Here is a 16384-nt window from a genome sequence, read left to right as displayed (position 1 = left end):
TATATTGCAATTTAAGGTGCAACCTATTCGCGAGTTTTTGTTGATGATGCAAGCTTCCATACTCAAGACTTAATTAGTTTTGGTATAGTAATAGAAGATAATGAAGGAGATTCTATTCAAGTTATATCAGACTTTCAAGAAGGAAATGGTGACCCCTATATTGTTGAAGCTATTGCCCTTCGCCGTTGCTTAATGGTTGCTTGTGTTAATCTCTGTAATGTTGGTTTTATTTATTCGAATTGTCTAAGTTTTCGTTCATGCCCTTTATTTTTCTAGGGATGATAATTATGAGTTTGGTATATTTATTCTAGATTGTAAATGTTTACTTGAGAATAGATTTGATATTAAAATCAAATGGATTAGAAGATAAGTTAATATTAACACTTATAAATTAACTAAAATATCAATTTTTTATGCCCGTCTCGACATACGGGATTCTATCACCGATGTTTTGTAGGATCTTTAGTCCAGGAATTAATGAATATTTCTTCTTTTTTTTTAAAAAATTACATTTGAGGATAGAAGATCAAAATTCAGGATGAAATTGATATAAATATAAAAAATAGAGTGAAATTGCAATACTACATAAAGTTTAGGGAGGAAGGAGTGAGAACATTTATATGCTTTTTTTTTTTTTTGCTCCTTCTGGACATTATTATACATTTTCTATCATATGCTACCTTTCCTTGCACCGATGGTGGGGTGGCGGCATCACAGTCGTTAGTTTTTCCCTCTCTTTCTGCTGGGATTTTCTTAAGAGAAAAATAAATTTCGAAAAAATTAACCAGATCCAGTAGGCCAGTTTTTCCCTCTCTCTGTGTTGGCCAGTCTTTGCCGCTGCATACGGTACTATACATTACAGTCGCTCAAATTTTATAGCAGCTCAAAACAGATCGACCAAAGACCGGAAGTTCCAGTTCAACTTTGCCGCGATAAGGAGAACCCTATACCCTCAATTATCTACTATATTCTCCATTTTTTCGTCGACGATCATGGCGTCTCCTTCTCTACTCCCGGTTCCCGGTAGTTTTCCAATTCGTCACTAATAGATAACTTTGAATTTTTTCATTAGCTCATTTTTTTGTTTTGTCATGGGCCTTTTTTAGTTCGTCCCTTTGGATTATACTTTATTAGTGCGTTGTTTGGTCGTTGAGAAAAAGGTAGCACGTAGAAAGAAAAAAATAGAATCTGTTGAATGCGTTTATGTTCTGAAGTGATAAGAAAATAAAAGATAGTAGTTACTGAGCTTGCTTAGAACGAAGGTTTCCAGTGTCTGTTTGTCGGTTGTTATTGTATGGAAACTGTTTGATAATTTGCCTCAATGGATTTTGGACAATACTCAGTTCAGTTGTGTAAGTCGCTTGTTCTTTCAGTAGCATATTGATTTGTATTAGTTGTTAGTTTAATTATTGGTTGATATTTCATAATTTTGATTTTCGGCATTGATTGGGTTAGTGTGTTTAATTAGCAAGTAATTTACATTTGTCCGTCATGTCGTTTGCAATTTTTTTCCCTTCTTCTTCTCCATTCATGTTTACTATTTGGAAATGCAGACTAATTTCATATCCTTTTCATCGGATTTTCTTTTGATTATCCAAATTGGACCTACTGAAGATTAATGATGCTGAAATGTTTTACTTTAGTTACTAAAGCATGACAATAGTTGTTTCTAATAATTAAAATTTGTGTTCTATGTTATGTAATTAGGGGTTTCCAAGGAACTTCAAAGTACAATAACAAATGCTCATTTTGGCGCTTCTTATGGATTGGACTGTGAAATAGGGGCTTCTAGTTTACATGCCCAATATAAGAAAAGAAGAATATCACCAGATAATGACAAATCAAGGGAGATTTTCAGAATTGCATCTTCATTACCAACCTTATACTCGAGGGAATACTACATGGAACCTTCCTCGACTGATTTGACTGCCAGAGAACTCATGGATCCTGGTTATTGCAGTCGGGTTCCAGATTTCACAGTTGGGAGATTAGGTTATGGATGTGTCAAGTTTCTTGGGATGACTGACATTAGGTGGCTGGATTTGGATCAGATTGTGAAGTTTCATAGGCATGAAATAATAGTTTATGAAGATGAAAACACGAAGCCTGCAGTTGGTCAGGGCCTTAACAAGGCCGCTGAAGTGACTTTGACTCTGCAGATAAGATCATCAGATTCCAATAAGGGGAAACTAAAAAATGTTGTGGAGAAATTGAGGGAGAGTACAGAAAAGCAGGGGGCTCATTTTATATCATTTGATCCAGCAAATGGTGAGTGGAAGTTCTCAGTCTGCCATTTCAGCAGATTTGGATTGTGTGAAGATGATGAGGAAGATATCACAATGGATGATGTTGTAGCAGTTGAACAACCAGTTGAGATGAATGATGGTGAGGCTCCTGAAACAAACGAAGAAACCCAAGTAGAATTTGAACCCAGCGCACCTATGCTTTATCATTCTCTTCCTGCACATCTTGGGCTTGATCCTGTAAAGATGAAAGAGATGAGGATGTTAATGTTCCCTGTAGAGGAAGAAGAAGAGGTTGGAAATTTCAGTGCCCCTTCACGCCAGAATCTGTCCTCTAGTAAAGAACACATAAGGGATCCTTTGCATAATTCCACTCAGAAAATGAGCCATAGATCTAGCATCCCTGTTGCAAGGAAAATGCCGTTGGCTCTACTTGAGTATAATCCTGGTAGTTTTGATTCTAGTTCCCATGGAACAATTTTGATGGCCCAACAAAATAAGGGCCTGCCTTTAAAGACAATAAGAGGAGAAGGATTTAAGCTGGACCTAAAACATGAGACACCAATAATTGGAAGCCATTCTCGCAACATAGTTGATGCTGGTTTATTCATGGGTAGGTCATTTCGTGTAGGTTGGGGACCAAATGGTGTCCTGGTTCACTCTGGTGCTCCAGTTGGATATAGTGGTTCTCAGAGGCTATTATCTTCTGTAATTAATGTAGAGAAGGTTGCAATTGACAGAGTGATCAGAGATGAGAATAACAAAGCCAAAAAAGATTTAGTTGAGTTTGCTTTTAACTCTCCTTTGAATCTCCACAAAACAATAACTCATGAAACAAAAGAAGTTGAAGTGGGGCCCTTTAAACTAAAGCTCCAAAAAGTTCTTTCTAATCGCTTAATGCTTTCAGAGATTTGTCGCAGTTACATAGACGTCATTGAAAGGCAGCTGGAAGTTCCTGGTCTCTCATCATCTGCACGTCTAGTTTTGATGCATCACGTGACAATCTGGGAATTGATAAGAGTTCTTTTTTCTGAAAAGGAAAATAGCGGACAGTCGAAGTCTGTGGGTGATGACAATGAGGAAGACATGATGCAGGATCTGAAGGAAGGTTCACTTGAAATTGACCAGGAATCACTTCCTCTTATCCGACGAGCAGATTTCAGTTGTTGGTTGCAAGAAAGTGTTTGCCATCGTGTCCAAGAAGAAGTAAGCTCTTCGAATGAATCTAGTTATCTAGAACACATTTTCTTACTATTGACTGGGCGACAACTGGTTGGAGCTGTGGAAATGGCTGTTTCCAGAGGAGATGTTAGACTGGCCTGTTTGTTGAGTCAAGCTGGTGGATCCACAGTGAACCGTGCTGATGTGGCACGGCAGCTTGATCTTTGGAGGATCAATGGGCTGGACTTCAAATTCATTGAGAAGGAGAGAATAAGGCTATATGAATTGCTTGCTGGTAATATTCATGACGCATTAAATGGTTTTCAAATTGACTGGAAGAGGTTTTTAGGATTATTGATGTGGTATCGGTTGGCGCCTCAAACATCTTTGCCCATTATTTTCCAAACTTATCAGCACCTGCTTCATGAAGGTAAGGCTCCATATCCACTTCCAATTTACATTGATGAAGGACCAGTAGAAGAGGCTATAAATTTCTCAGGGAGACACTTTGATCTCGCATATTACCTTATGCTTCTTCATGCCAATGGAGAGGGTGAATTTGGCTTTCTGAAGACCATGTTTAGTGCCTTCTCTTCAACAAATGACCCACTTGACTACCATATGATCTGGCATCAGCGAGCAGTGTTGGAAGCTGTGGGCATTTTCTCTTCTAATGATCTTCAAGTTCTTGACATGAGTCTTGTTTCCCAGCTGTTGTGTATTGGGCAATGTCATTGGGCTATCTATGTTGTCCTTCACATGCCATTCCGAGAGGATTATCCATATCTCCAAGCTACCCTTATTCGGGAAATTTTGTTTCAGTATTGTGAAACTTGGAGTTCAGATGAATCACAACGCCAATTTATTGAGAACCTTGGCATTCCATCAGCATGGTTGCATGAGGCTATGGTATGCTATTAATTCTTGTAGAGATGCAGTTATTCTAATATTTTATATCTGAAGCTCCTATACAACTCGTGAAAGTTTGTCTTGGTTGACTGTTGGATTTTACACCTACTTTGGTGTATACTATACGCTGGAAAACCTTTTGAAGTGTGTTCCTATAACCTCTCTAACCAAGCATGATATAAAAATACTCAATTCTCCAAGTGTCCTTTTAGTTACCGCTCTCTCTTTCTCTCTTCAAGATGCACCATATCAAGTATGTAGGTATCACTTCAAAGCAGACCAGCTGTGCCTGCCAATTTCTGTGAACACCTATGATTTCTATAAGTTCATTTTATTCTGTGTCTTTGCCTTGCTACCTGCATTGGATGTTTCAGGTGCTTTTATGTGCCCATGTGCGTACAAGTCCATGCATACATGCAAAACCATCAAAAGAGAATGAAGTTTATTGAAAAAATCAAGTGCAGTGACTATATACTCAAAGCCCTTCTATTCCCTTTGTCCTCCTCCAAGTGCAAATATATCCTTTTCAGTAGAGCAAGACTTGTTTCTTCTCACAACTGCTGTTATGTGTACACATAAACTATTACTACAAGTTGCAACAGCTAACTCTCATGTTATTTCAACAAAAAAAAAAAAAAAGTGAATTTCTGCTCTCCTGTTTTGCAAGAATGGTACAAACTGATTGTGATCTTCATTCTGAGCTTTATGCCATATTACAGCAAATAAATGTTGGTCGCCAATTTTAATTTTGAAATCCTTATTGAGTATTTTTTGGACTTTGGATTTTATGTAGAAGTGCATTTTATAATCTTCCTTTCTGGATAAGTCTATAAATTCTGGTTGTTTTCATGAGGCTGTTATTTTCTTATAAGCCTCTCTATTCTGCTACTTGATATATTTACTTTATGAAATGTAGGCAGTTTACTTCAGTTACCATGGGGATCTCTCAAAGGCCCTTGAACACTATCTTGAATGTGCAAACTGGCCAAAGGCTCATTCTATTTTCATAACTTCAGTGGCCCATTCATTGTTTTTATCAGGTACAGTATTATCAACTTTTGCATGTTAATTAATATTGTACCATATAATTTTACACTTGCTTTGCCTCATAATTTTTGACCTACTTTGAATTTCACACATGTTACGAAAATATAGTTAATATTGTTAAATTATAATTTTTGCTTGTTTTTTTTAATTAAATGTCTCACGCTAAATTTGGGATGTAAATGAGGGAAACTAAGCTCGAAGTTACCAGGCTCAAAGCTCGGCTCAATAGAATTTAGTTTAGCTAGAAACTTGACAAACTTCAAAATTTTAGGTTCGAGCTTGACTAAGAGTTGAGTTCAACTCGAAAAATTTTGAGCTCGAGGCTCAAATAAGCCTAAAAAAAATGTTATATATATGTATATATAGAAGCTCGATAAGGCTCAATGAGCTTTCGAGCTAAAAATTGTTATGCTCAAGCTCGGTTCGTTTAGCTCGAGTTTGAACAGCTCGCAAGTCGGCTCAACTTATTTGCAACCCTGTACTGAATTATTCTTAAAACTAATCAAAGTTTAATTTTTTTAATGTAAGAATCAAGGTAACCAAAGTCATGGATTAACTAATATTGTTGGCAACAATAATGACTTTGTTAGTAGAAAAATATTATATATTAAATAGGATAGAATAAGAAACTTAAAAAATTATCTTTTTCTAAAAAATGATATAGGAATATAATATGGGACAAATGAAAAGGAAAGTAGAACAAGAATTGTGGGGCGGAGCGTGTATTCTTATATTCATGCTGCTAGGAACTGCTGATAACAATGGATCACCATCATTCTGAAAGTTGCCTATATTAATGCGTTAAAAAGGGAAGAGATCTTAAAAAAAGGAAAAACTCTTGATATTAAATGGCAATGATGTGCTTTTTTCATTAATTAGATAGAGGTAGGTTGGAGTTTCTTGTGGACTAAATGTCCATCAAGTATATTCTCTAATTTATATGTTGTGCACTTCAGTGTGCAAGATGGACTGGTCTTTTGGGGCTTCCCAGAGCTACACTGTTCCTACATGCAGTGGTTTTGCACAGACAAAACATTCAGTTGAGGGAGAGATCGGAACTTTGGTGACAAGCTTAATTAATTTGGTTTTACATTATGTCAGATTGTTGTAGACTTTTATTGTGCTTTGAGTCTTTGGTTACTGAAATTGTTGATATCTGAATGTTGAACTGACATATGTTGCTTTTGGGCGAAGCTTGCATTGGTTTCATTGCATGATAATAAGTTTGTTGATTTATGTCTGTTTTTCTTCTTATTCAATTTTATGTAGCCAATCATTCAGAGGTTTGGAGGCTTGCTACTTCGATGGAGGACCACAAGTCTGAAATTGAAAACTGGGACTTGGGAGCTGGAATTTATATATCATTTTATTTGATAAGAAGTTCATCACAGGAAAACAACAATACTATAAGTGAACCAGTAAGAAAATATTCCTGAATATTGATTTTATCCCCTTCATCATTATCAATATTTAAAGTAGGAAATGGTGTAAATTGGATTCACAATTAAGACCACTTAAGCTGTGCTGTCAACATTTATCAGAACCTAGAGTTGCATCTCAAATCTGCTGTCACACTCAAGTCAAGCCTCGTGGCTCAAATATGCATTAGTTTTTCTATGAATTTTCTAAAGGGTTTCAATAGAGTATTTGTGCATCAACAGTTCTCCCCCTTCAAGAATTTTCCAGGTTGATGCCTCTGAATTGAGCTACTTGCTCATATACACCATTGCCTTCTCTTCTTACTGGACTAGATGCCAGAAATCTCCAATGGAACAAAACTGAATTCATTCTGCATTTTATGAGATGTCAGCTACTACCTCTTTAATGATAGAAGATAGACATTATGAGTCTATATATTTGGTTCTAATATTGCTTTAAATATTCCTATGATGATTACTGAAAATGCATGCGGAAGCTCAAATATGTACCCTGCTCCTTCCTTTTGCAGTTCCCCCCTCTACTGTGACTTATGGGTGTTTCTGAACATGTAGCCTCTTTTTGCAGGATACTCTTGAGGGCAAAAATTCTACTTGTGGGGACTTCCTTGATCATCTGAATGAATCTTTGGCAATTTTTGGTGACAGGTTACCAATTGACGGAAGGTATTTTAGTACTTGGCACCGCATACTTTTATCACCGCATACTTTTATGGTTAATGATTGCTGGCTTCCCCTTACCCTGTGCCGCACCCAAACCCCCCACCCCCACCTTCTCGCGCAGGACACACATACACACTCTCTTTCCTGCTGTATGAGGTTGTCAACACTGCCTGCTAATGTGGAAAACAAATACCACTGCCTCGTGTTGCTTGAATCATTGCATTCATGGAATATATGCTTAAACGAAGTGCCCTCACAAAGCGAGGAGTCTATTATTCCTTTTTTCTACATCATTGTCACAGTGCTAGCTTGCTAGTTGTTTAAGCTATTATTCGAAGGGATCCATTATTCTTGGCATTTAATTGTTATTTGGTGATGGGAAACAAAATTTAGGCTATCAAGAGAACCCAATTTGGAGATGATATCTTTAGCAGTTCCATGCCACTTTTATCAATAACATGCTTTCTGTGTCTGTTTCAGGGTTGCATACTCGAAGATGGCAGAAGAGATAAGCGAATTACTTTTATCTGATGTTAATGAGGGTTTGACACGTGATGCTCAGTTAAGTTGCTTTGACACTGTATTCAATGCTCCGGTTCCCGAGGATCTCCGCTCAAATCATCTGCAGGATGCTGTGTCTCTCTTCACATGTTATCTTTCAGAAATGGCGACATAGTTTTTGCGGCTTCTTCTTCTAATCACTGTTTGAAGTTTTCTACCTCCAAAGCAAAAGTCGAGCTGGAAATCATAATTTTTTTTTTTTCCCAGTGAAGCTCTTGATTGAATATCTGCATTTGTGTGTTACGGTAATTAAGTGAGTGGGAACCCTCTTTTGAGTATGAAAGGTTTTGTACGAGGTAGTTAACAAAGTGTTTTCTATGTGGTAATTAAGAAACAGCATAAATTTGATTATAGAATTGTATTAAACGAAGTTCTCCGAGATCATCATATAAAAAATTAGTCTGAAATACTGAAATTTCGATCAAAATCTATGAATATCAACTATTGAAAGCAGATCAATGACTGATTTGTTTAATATTTAATATAAATTAAAGTTTAATGATCATCCTTGTAAAATGGATGATAAACTCTGGGAAAACTAACTTGGATTTGGTCTATGGTGGATGGAGGCCATGAAGCGGGCTGGCTCAATTTCCATTTTCCATTTTCCATTTGTCCATAATGATGTAGCCATTTGTGTTGGGTGTTGATCCATAAGGATCCATCCAGATAATTATGCGGGTTTTCAATTTCATGGGCTTTTATGAACTTATTTAACTTTATCAAAAATATTATTCTTTGAGCTCATTTAAATTAATAGAATTCAATCATTATTTACTAAATTTCTTTTGATTGTAAAAAATAAATCCGATAAACCCTATAATAGTTTATCTTCTAATGTTTTAATAGTTTCATTTACTGCGAAATTTCTTCTAATGTTTTAATAGTTTCATTTACTGCGAAATTTTCTCAATTTCATCTTTATCATCGTCGAAATTTATTCATTTCAGTATCATCGTTTATGAAATTTAAACAATTTAATATTATTCTAAAAATAGACTATGAGATCTCACATTCTATTAATCCAAATTACTATTTTAAATTTATATATTTTAGTTTTCAACTAAATGATAAAGCACAAATTTATAAATTTGTGCATTCCATCGACTCAAATGATGTACTTATTCTAATTTAATTTTTGATAGAATCTATAGATTACATTTTATAAAAAGAAAAAGAAAGACGAATCTATAGATTACATAAGCATTGTAGAAATTAAAAAAAATAGTATGAGCTGTGAAAAACAGAAAACGCAGCCTATACTTCTTCGAGTGATATAGGTATAGCAATAGCACCATAGCAGTGTAGAAGAAAACAGTTAAAGTTATGGTTAAAGATCATCATCGTACGACAATCTACTTTCTGTAGCCACACGTGAAAAGTCTATTCCATTCCAGCCTAACCTTAACCCCCTCAATGCTTAAAAACCAACCAATCAAATTCTAAAGTTACTAAAAATAAAATAAAATTAAAAAAAATTAAAAGAAGAAGAAGAGGAAGAAGCCAAAACAAAATTCAGAGTAGTTAATACTTGTTAAATTCTCATTCTCCTTTCTTTTTCCCTCTGGAAATTGGAGCTGAGCATCAGCTTTAGAGAGCTACGAAGCTTCCTTTAGCTGGCTCTCTATCTCGAGGTACTTTCTTTTTCTTTTTCTTATTTTTTTCCCTTATTTATTTATTTTTTTTCGCTTTTTTCTTTTTACCTTGTCGTAGTATAGATAGATCTGTCTCTTTCTCTCCCTTTCTCTATAGCTCACGCATACGCTTACCCTTACCCTTTCTCTCTCTCTGTCTCTCAAAATTGAAATTAAATTATTATTATTATTTTGGTTGTTGAAGATGCGTCGCTCTGCAGCCAGGAAAACGGGTCAATCCAATTCCACGGCTCCGATCACTTCTTCAGCTGCGGATCTTTTTCGCTCCGGTATCTTTCTCTTTTTAATTCAATTTTGGTTAAAGCTAACTAATTCAGTTGAATTTTATTTTAATTTTTTAATTTATAAAATATTGTTCTATTTGATGCTTGACTTGATTTAATCATGGTTGTTTAATTTTAGATTATTGAAGAGCAAGTGGATTTTTTTTTTTTTTAAATGGAATTTTCTTTTTCCCTTTCTTGAGTTTAATTGTAATGGTTATATGTATGCTTGAAGAATATGCATTTGATAAGAAAGACCTTTAATTATACTTGATCATGTTAATGCTAACTTTCCAGTTAAGTTTGTGGGGTTGAGATAAATTGTCTTGATATAGCCTCTGGTAAGTAACAAAGGGACCATGTTAGTAGGAACTAGAAACTGTTAGAAGGGAGTAGCTTAGGATATAAAAGAATGGGAGAAAAATGCATATTTGTTTCTTTCTAGTTGTGAAACCGTGGGCTAAATAGAAACTTTGACTTCACTAGTAGTTTTAATAATTTTTTTTTTTAAAAACTGTAAAAACTAAAACAAAATATGAAAATTGGTTTGAATACAAAAGAAATTTACGAACTTTTCTCAACACGGTTCCAATAAAAGTTGAACTGTTGATTGCTATCAGTTTTCAGATCGAACCTTTGATGTAAGTTTTGGTTGGATCTGTTCCTTTTAAGGTACCATGTCATTCTCTCTCTCTCTCTTTGGTCCCTTTAATATTGTTTGATATCTAATCTCCTATCCTGGTGATCTTTGGTCTGAAATCTGATGCCCTCATTTCTAAGAAGATATCGTCCATGACTAACTGTAGGGAACTGTTGGTGCACATCTGCCTGATTCTCTGGCATGCAAAGAAATAAATCATTCAATGAAATTCCTTTTTGCATTAGTTTGATCCAGCTTGGGGCTTGTGTCTAACTACATATCCATGATATGTAATTGTTAGTTTATTACTGCCTGCTTAGCAGTAAACACTATTAAGATCTTTTCCTGCTTGGGATTTTTTATATTGTCCAAAAAATTTGTAGTTCAATGCAGTCAGCAGTTGCATATTTTTTATGTGTATTTACAACTGAGTAAAACTTTATCTGTTCAGCCTCAAGTAAAGCATCTTCGAAAGAGATGGAGCGAATTGATAACCTATTTTATTCCTATGCAAATAGGTCTTCTGGTATGATTGAGTAAGTTTCTGTACAGAACATGCATTTCATTTTTGAATGCTTTGTTAGCATTTTATTTTGCAAAATTTTAAGTTGCATTACATTAAATTTTATTTAAATATTGACTTCAAATTGAGGAAAAACATGTTAGTTTTATGATAATCTATATATGAACTTTTGTTAAATGATGGCCTTTAGATGCATCTTTGTCTCTTTATTTGAATGTTAATTTTATTGATGGAAGGCAAAATAACATGTTGGGAAATCTAGTTCTTACTAATTGTTTTTTATTGGGTTACTCTTACATAATATAGGAATAGATAATCTAACTAAGGGTCTTAATTTATCCTTGCATCCTGACCCAGTTTTGGTCTCACCATTAAAATGAGGAAGGCACAATGCGGGAAGCAAAGAAAATGAATGGTTTTAACTATTTTTCCAAAGGATTCAGAGTTAAATAGAACATGTAAAAGGAAGCCTAGTGGGGAACTGCGGAAGAAACAGATGGAATAATTGGAAACCAAAATAGATATTCTGTAAATGTTGAAAATAAGCTAGCTGAAATATTTTGTTGAACTCTCTTCCCCAAATTTTATATGAAGAATCCTGGAATAACATCACCATAATAATTTTGTTGGAAAAAAAAAAATGATGATCTTTACCCCTGGTTTTTGGTGAACGCTAAGTAATGAATGATGATTGGTTGGAGCTGGACTGCCGTTGCAAATTGGTGGTGGAGCCAGGATTCGACGTTATGGGGGCTACAAAAAAGTTTTAAAAATTAGAGGGACAAAGTCAAAAAAAAAAAAAAAAAAAAAAAAAAAAAAAAAAAAAAAGAACCTCCAATTCATATAATTAATTAGGAAAAAATTCCTGCCCCCACCCCCCTCCCATGGCCGGGCCTTGCCACTGATCACAATATAAGCAAGAGCTGCTGGCTATTGTGAGAATATAAATTGTTTACCAACAATTGGGGGATCTATAGGAATGCTATCTTGAACAAGAAAAGCTGTCATGTGAATAGCTTTTTATTGTACTTCAATTTGTACTCATGCTCCTATAAGTTATAAGCATATATGCTGTGTGCATAGTTATGTTTGAAATTTGTATTGATAGATATACTAAAACTTTCATTTATCTCATGATACTCTTTTGACATTTGTGAATGGAATTCTGATGTTACAAACATATCATTTGAACAGTCCAGAAGGAATTGAAACCCTATGTTCAGACATGGAGGTTGATCATACTGATGTTAGGATCTTGATGCTAGCTTGGTAAGTTGGATCAGAAAACATTAGACACTGCTGCTTAGCTTTTGTCTGAAGCTTCTGTCCTCTAACTGATGAACTGGACATTTCAGGAAAATGAAAGCTGAAAAACAGGGATACTTTACGCTGGTAAGGAATACTACCTTATTTTCATCAACCTCTACAATGTTTTTTCTTCTGATTATTGTTTCTGTATTATTTATTTATTCAATGATTTTGATATTTGTTCCTTACCTATTTATTTTCCAATTTGATTAACCATGATTTGCTTGATGGAGTCTATCGATTATCTCTTATTCTCAATTGAACTCAGTAATTGCTAGGTTGCATGACTGATATAGTAGTAATGCTTACTTATAATGCATATGCAGCAGCAGTTTGGAATTCACAGGTTTCATGAACTTTTATGTTGACAACCAAGTTACGGCACTTGGTATTTATGTTCACATCGCTACATTATTTTGCAATACACAATAACTTTATTAAATTATGTCTTTCATTTAGTGCATCTTGTGTCCTAACGTTGTGTCATTGTGATTTCACATGTTCCATAGCTTGTTTTTAGCAACTAGTGTAATTTATGTTATTGTTTATAGATGTACATGCCTTTCTGCATGCGTTGGTTGATTTTACTCGATAATTTTCCTTGAGGCCAGCATCAGAATCTATAATAGGCATAATATTTGTCTTCTTACCCCTTTTTTTTCCGTTTCTCTCTAATTTTATTGTTGATAGGAGGAGTGGCGCAGAGGTCTTAAAGCGCTGAGAGCTGATACTGTGAGTAAATTAAAAAAGGCGCTTCCAGAGCTAGAGAAAGAGGTATTATGACTCGATTTACTTCTGTTATTGGAAAACTTAGTTTCATATAATCTATGTAATGCTAAAGAAGCCAAGAAAGATATTAATGCCTCTGGTATTTTCTGTCATATTCATAAGGTCAAGAGGCCGTCAAACTTTGTGGATTTCTATTCCTATGCATTCCGATATTGCCTGACAGGTATTATGAGTTAAGCATGACATTCTGTATAGTCTTCCAACTTTGGTCTGTGCTGCTTTAAATTTTTATTTTCTAACTTTAGATTCCTCTTTTTCTTTTCTCCCTATTTTTGCTTTCCATTCAGAGGAGAAACAAAAGAGTATTGACATAGAGAGCATCTGTCAGTTAGTGGATCTTGTTTTAGGATCTCACTTCCGTGCTCAAGTTGATTATTTCATCGAGTATTTAAAGGTTAGCGAATCCATTTTCACGACTTCTGAGTTTGCTTCTGTTTACATGTTTAATTATTGATCGACACTGTTTATAACATGCTATCTCTTTTTTTTTTTCCCTTTTTTTTTTTTTTGGCACTTCAATTTTTGTTTCTAGGAATGTGTATAGGCTTTGTATTTTTGTGTTTCTGCTATTTGGTATACTAGCTGATCACCAGTAGTGTCATTGTGCTGATGAGCCCTGTGTATGCCTTTCCTTTATTCCAATTCCTTTGTCACTTATGATATTTGCTTTCAGTGGGAAATATATACTCACATACACACAGAAATATATGACAATCCTGTAGTTTGATGTGTTAGGTCATTTAGACAACTTAAATGGGCTGAATATACAACAAACACAGCATGTAGATCATGCATGCATTTTATTAATTTGCAGTAAACTTCTCTAAATTATGTTGATAATTATACTGTGTCATGCTTTTTTGTGAATACAGATTCAAAATGATTATAAGGTCATAAACATGGATCAGTGGATGGGCTTTTATCGTTTTTGCAATGAGGTACTTTCTATTGTAGTACTTACAATTTCATGGTTTCAAAGGATTGAAGGAGAAACAATTTATTTTACGTGCTGAGTTATAATTTCCTTTCGTCAAGTAAATCAAGCAGAATAGTGCTCCAGTCAGTTTAGGCTCATCTTGCTTAGATGAGCCTTAAATTTAGGCTCAAACTTGGCTCATTTATTAAACATGCAGCACCAGGCTAAGTATCATCATGAACATTTAAAGCTTACCAGCCAAATTGAGCTTAGATTTTCTAATATTAAATTATAAATAACATTTCATAAGTTCGTTCAAAAGATTAAAATATTCACGTTGGAACTTTTTAATATTATTTTTTTTTATAATTATTTTGATATAGGTGTGAACTTCAATTATTATATTATTGCAAGCGTACAATACAAAATTGAAAGGTTATCGTTTGTATATTATTGGTCAATATACAATTTTAAATAAGTATATTCATACATAAAATTATAAATAAAAATACATATATCTTATATTTATCTTACAAACAAGTTGCTCACAAGCCTAAACAAACCGAGTTTTGCCCAACTCAATTTGACTCATTTATTCAAGGAGTTTCTATCAAACAAGCTTTACAACTCCTCTCGCTTCTTAGACTGAGTACGTACCTTAACCAAGTTTGGGCAGACTTGGGAGCCAACCTGGAAAGCTATACCTAATTCGATTCGCCATATCTTACTTCTCAATGAATTGAGGGCTAAGTCCAAATCATCCTGTTTTACCTTCTTCCCTGCCGGCATTTACGGATCTTTCTCCGTTTTGTGCACTCCTATGGGGAGCTGTGGTCCCAGGGTACCCCATCTATGGCCTGGCCCGACTTGCTATGAAAATCCTTGGCTCATTTAACCATCATAAGCGAGTGCAAATGAGTTTTAATCAAATCAAATTAGAGTATTTCACGAGCAGCTAAGCTCATTTACATTCCTAGTTATACTTATAAATTGCATCTTTGCTCTTTCACAGCTAGCAAGTAGAGCCTTCTCATTATGCTCTTATTAAATTACTTGCATTTATGATTTATTGACTCACAACCTTTTTTTCTTTTTTCTTTTTTTATTTGACAGATAAGTTTTCCAGATCTTAGTAATTACGATCCAGAACTTGCTTGGCCATTGATCTTGGATAATTTTGTAGAATGGATGCGAGAAAAAAGGACTTAAAAAACCTACTGTCTGTGTCGACACGATTCTCTACTGTAAACCATCTTTTATTATTGAAGTAGGTACTATTGTGTTATTTTCTACAGCTTCACTTGCACTTTTGTTGTTTAATAAATGTGTGATTGATCTGCTTGCAGGACTGTTCAAACCACAAGCATGCATTAAACTCTCCCAGCAACTTTTAATTTTCACCTCTTTTTTATTTTCTCTTTTGTTAAAATTACTCAGATTTTGATTGTTTGGAAAAAATTCGAAATTTATCTAATTGTCACTGTTAATGCAGCTTATGTAAATGATGTTGAAATTACTAAATTTGATACAAAGAATTTCTGAAAATTTCACTATTTGTTACTAAATTTAACAATTTGTCCATTAAATTTGTTTGTCACATATAATTTATCTAAATTAAGTTTTTGAATTGATTTTAATGGAAATTTTCAACCTACTAGTCAATTTGGCTCATTCTTTGATTGGGCAATGCATATAAGTAGGAGTATGCAAAACATCCGGCTGAATTGAATTAACCCATTTCGGTTCAATCCTCTTACTCAGTTTTATCATGTAAGTCAGTTTGGACCGAAATTATTAGTGTTTGACTCAATTTGTAAAAACTAATCGGTTAGACTTAAAACCGATGATATCATAAAATTGATTAAATCGACTAATTTTATTCAATTTACATACCAACTTTAATTCAAGTCAATTCCAAGTGTAAAATTGATTAAGTTTGGTTTTGCATTTGTAACGTTGGAGTCGGTTTAGTTTTCAAAACTAAACCGAACTGATCATTGGCTCATTTCTACATACAAAAATTGAATAAAAAAAGCAACTCTTTTCTTCTCAACTCAAACACGTTAACCATAATCAGTAATTTAATCAATGTATTTGTTCTATGAGTAATTAATCTTTTGATTGAAAGTGGATGTTTAAATTGATTCAAAAGCTCAATTTCGAATATATATATATATATATTTTTTTTTTTATTTTTTTTATTATTTTTTTTTTTTCAAATTTTATTGAATATATGTAGTGTATGTAAGTTTTTATTAACAAGATGTTGA

General features: G+C 34.3%; 2 protein-coding genes across 5 annotated transcripts; both read left to right on the top strand.

Annotated features, from left to right (window-relative positions):
- The first annotated feature begins 682 nt into the window (after positions 1-682).
- Positions 683-8447, top strand: SAR3 (SUPPRESSOR OF AUXIN RESISTANCE 3). The gene is made up of 6 exons (XM_012212147.4): positions 683-1023; positions 1708-4313; positions 5230-5353; positions 6630-6778; positions 7365-7462; positions 7940-8447. Exons 1-6 carry the CDS (start codon positions 993-995, stop codon positions 8133-8135), a joined length of 3204 nt encoding a protein of 1067 aa, XP_012067537.1. The 5' UTR covers positions 683-992; the 3' UTR covers positions 8136-8447.
- A 1030-nt stretch (positions 8448-9477) lies between these two features.
- Positions 9478-15659, top strand: LOC105630338 (defective in cullin neddylation protein (DUF298)). Of its 4 annotated transcripts, none has more exons than XM_012212146.4 (11): positions 9478-9654; positions 9860-9944; positions 11030-11114; positions 12296-12370; positions 12457-12493; positions 13100-13183; positions 13301-13361; positions 13486-13592; positions 14071-14136; positions 15228-15358; positions 15461-15659. In XM_012212146.4, exons 2-10 carry the CDS (start codon positions 9860-9862, stop codon positions 15321-15323), a joined length of 696 nt encoding a protein of 231 aa, XP_012067536.1. In that variant the 5' UTR covers positions 9478-9654; the 3' UTR covers positions 15324-15358; positions 15461-15659. The 4 variants fall into 4 exon arrangements, 1 of the variants encoding a protein (XP_012067536.1); XR_001046680.4 differs by having other exon boundaries at positions 9481-9654; positions 15228-15381; XR_002283988.3 differs by having other exon boundaries at positions 9485-9654; positions 9876-9944; positions 15228-15381.
- The last annotated feature ends 725 nt before the right edge of the window (positions 15660-16384 follow it).

Source organism: Jatropha curcas, chromosome 1 (genome assembly GCF_041381405.1).
Source record: "Jatropha curcas cultivar XTBG-Jc1 chromosome 1, XTBG_Jcur_1.0, whole genome shotgun sequence".
NCBI lineage: Eukaryota > Viridiplantae > Streptophyta > Magnoliopsida > Malpighiales > Euphorbiaceae > Jatropha > Jatropha curcas.
Note: the sequence above shows the minus strand (reverse complement) of the source record. Positions and strands in the feature narration are given on the sequence as shown.

What these genes read in the sequence shown, in the direction of transcription:
- SAR3 (XM_012212147.4), top strand. Translation starts at nt 993, where the DNA reads ATGGCGTCTCCTTCTCTACTCCCGGTTCCCG. An exon ending in CATGGTTGCATGAGGCTATG is followed by an intron (nt 4,314 to 5,229) that starts GTATGCTATTAA and finishes TATGAAATGTAG; the next exon opens with GCAGTTTACTTCAGTTACCA. An exon ending in CCATTCATTGTTTTTATCAG is followed by an intron (nt 5,354 to 6,629) that starts GTACAGTATTAT and finishes AATTTTATGTAG; the next exon opens with CCAATCATTCAGAGGTTTGG.
- LOC105630338 (XM_012212146.4), top strand. Translation starts at nt 9,860, where the DNA reads ATGCGTCGCTCTGCAGCCAGGAAAACGGGTCAATCCAATTCCACGGCT. An exon ending in TTCCAGAGCTAGAGAAAGAG is followed by an intron (nt 13,184 to 13,300) that starts GTATTATGACTC and finishes CATATTCATAAG; the next exon opens with GTCAAGAGGCCGTCAAACTT. An exon ending in ATTTCATCGAGTATTTAAAG is followed by an intron (nt 13,593 to 14,070) that starts GTTAGCGAATCC and finishes TTGTGAATACAG; the next exon opens with ATTCAAAATGATTATAAGGT.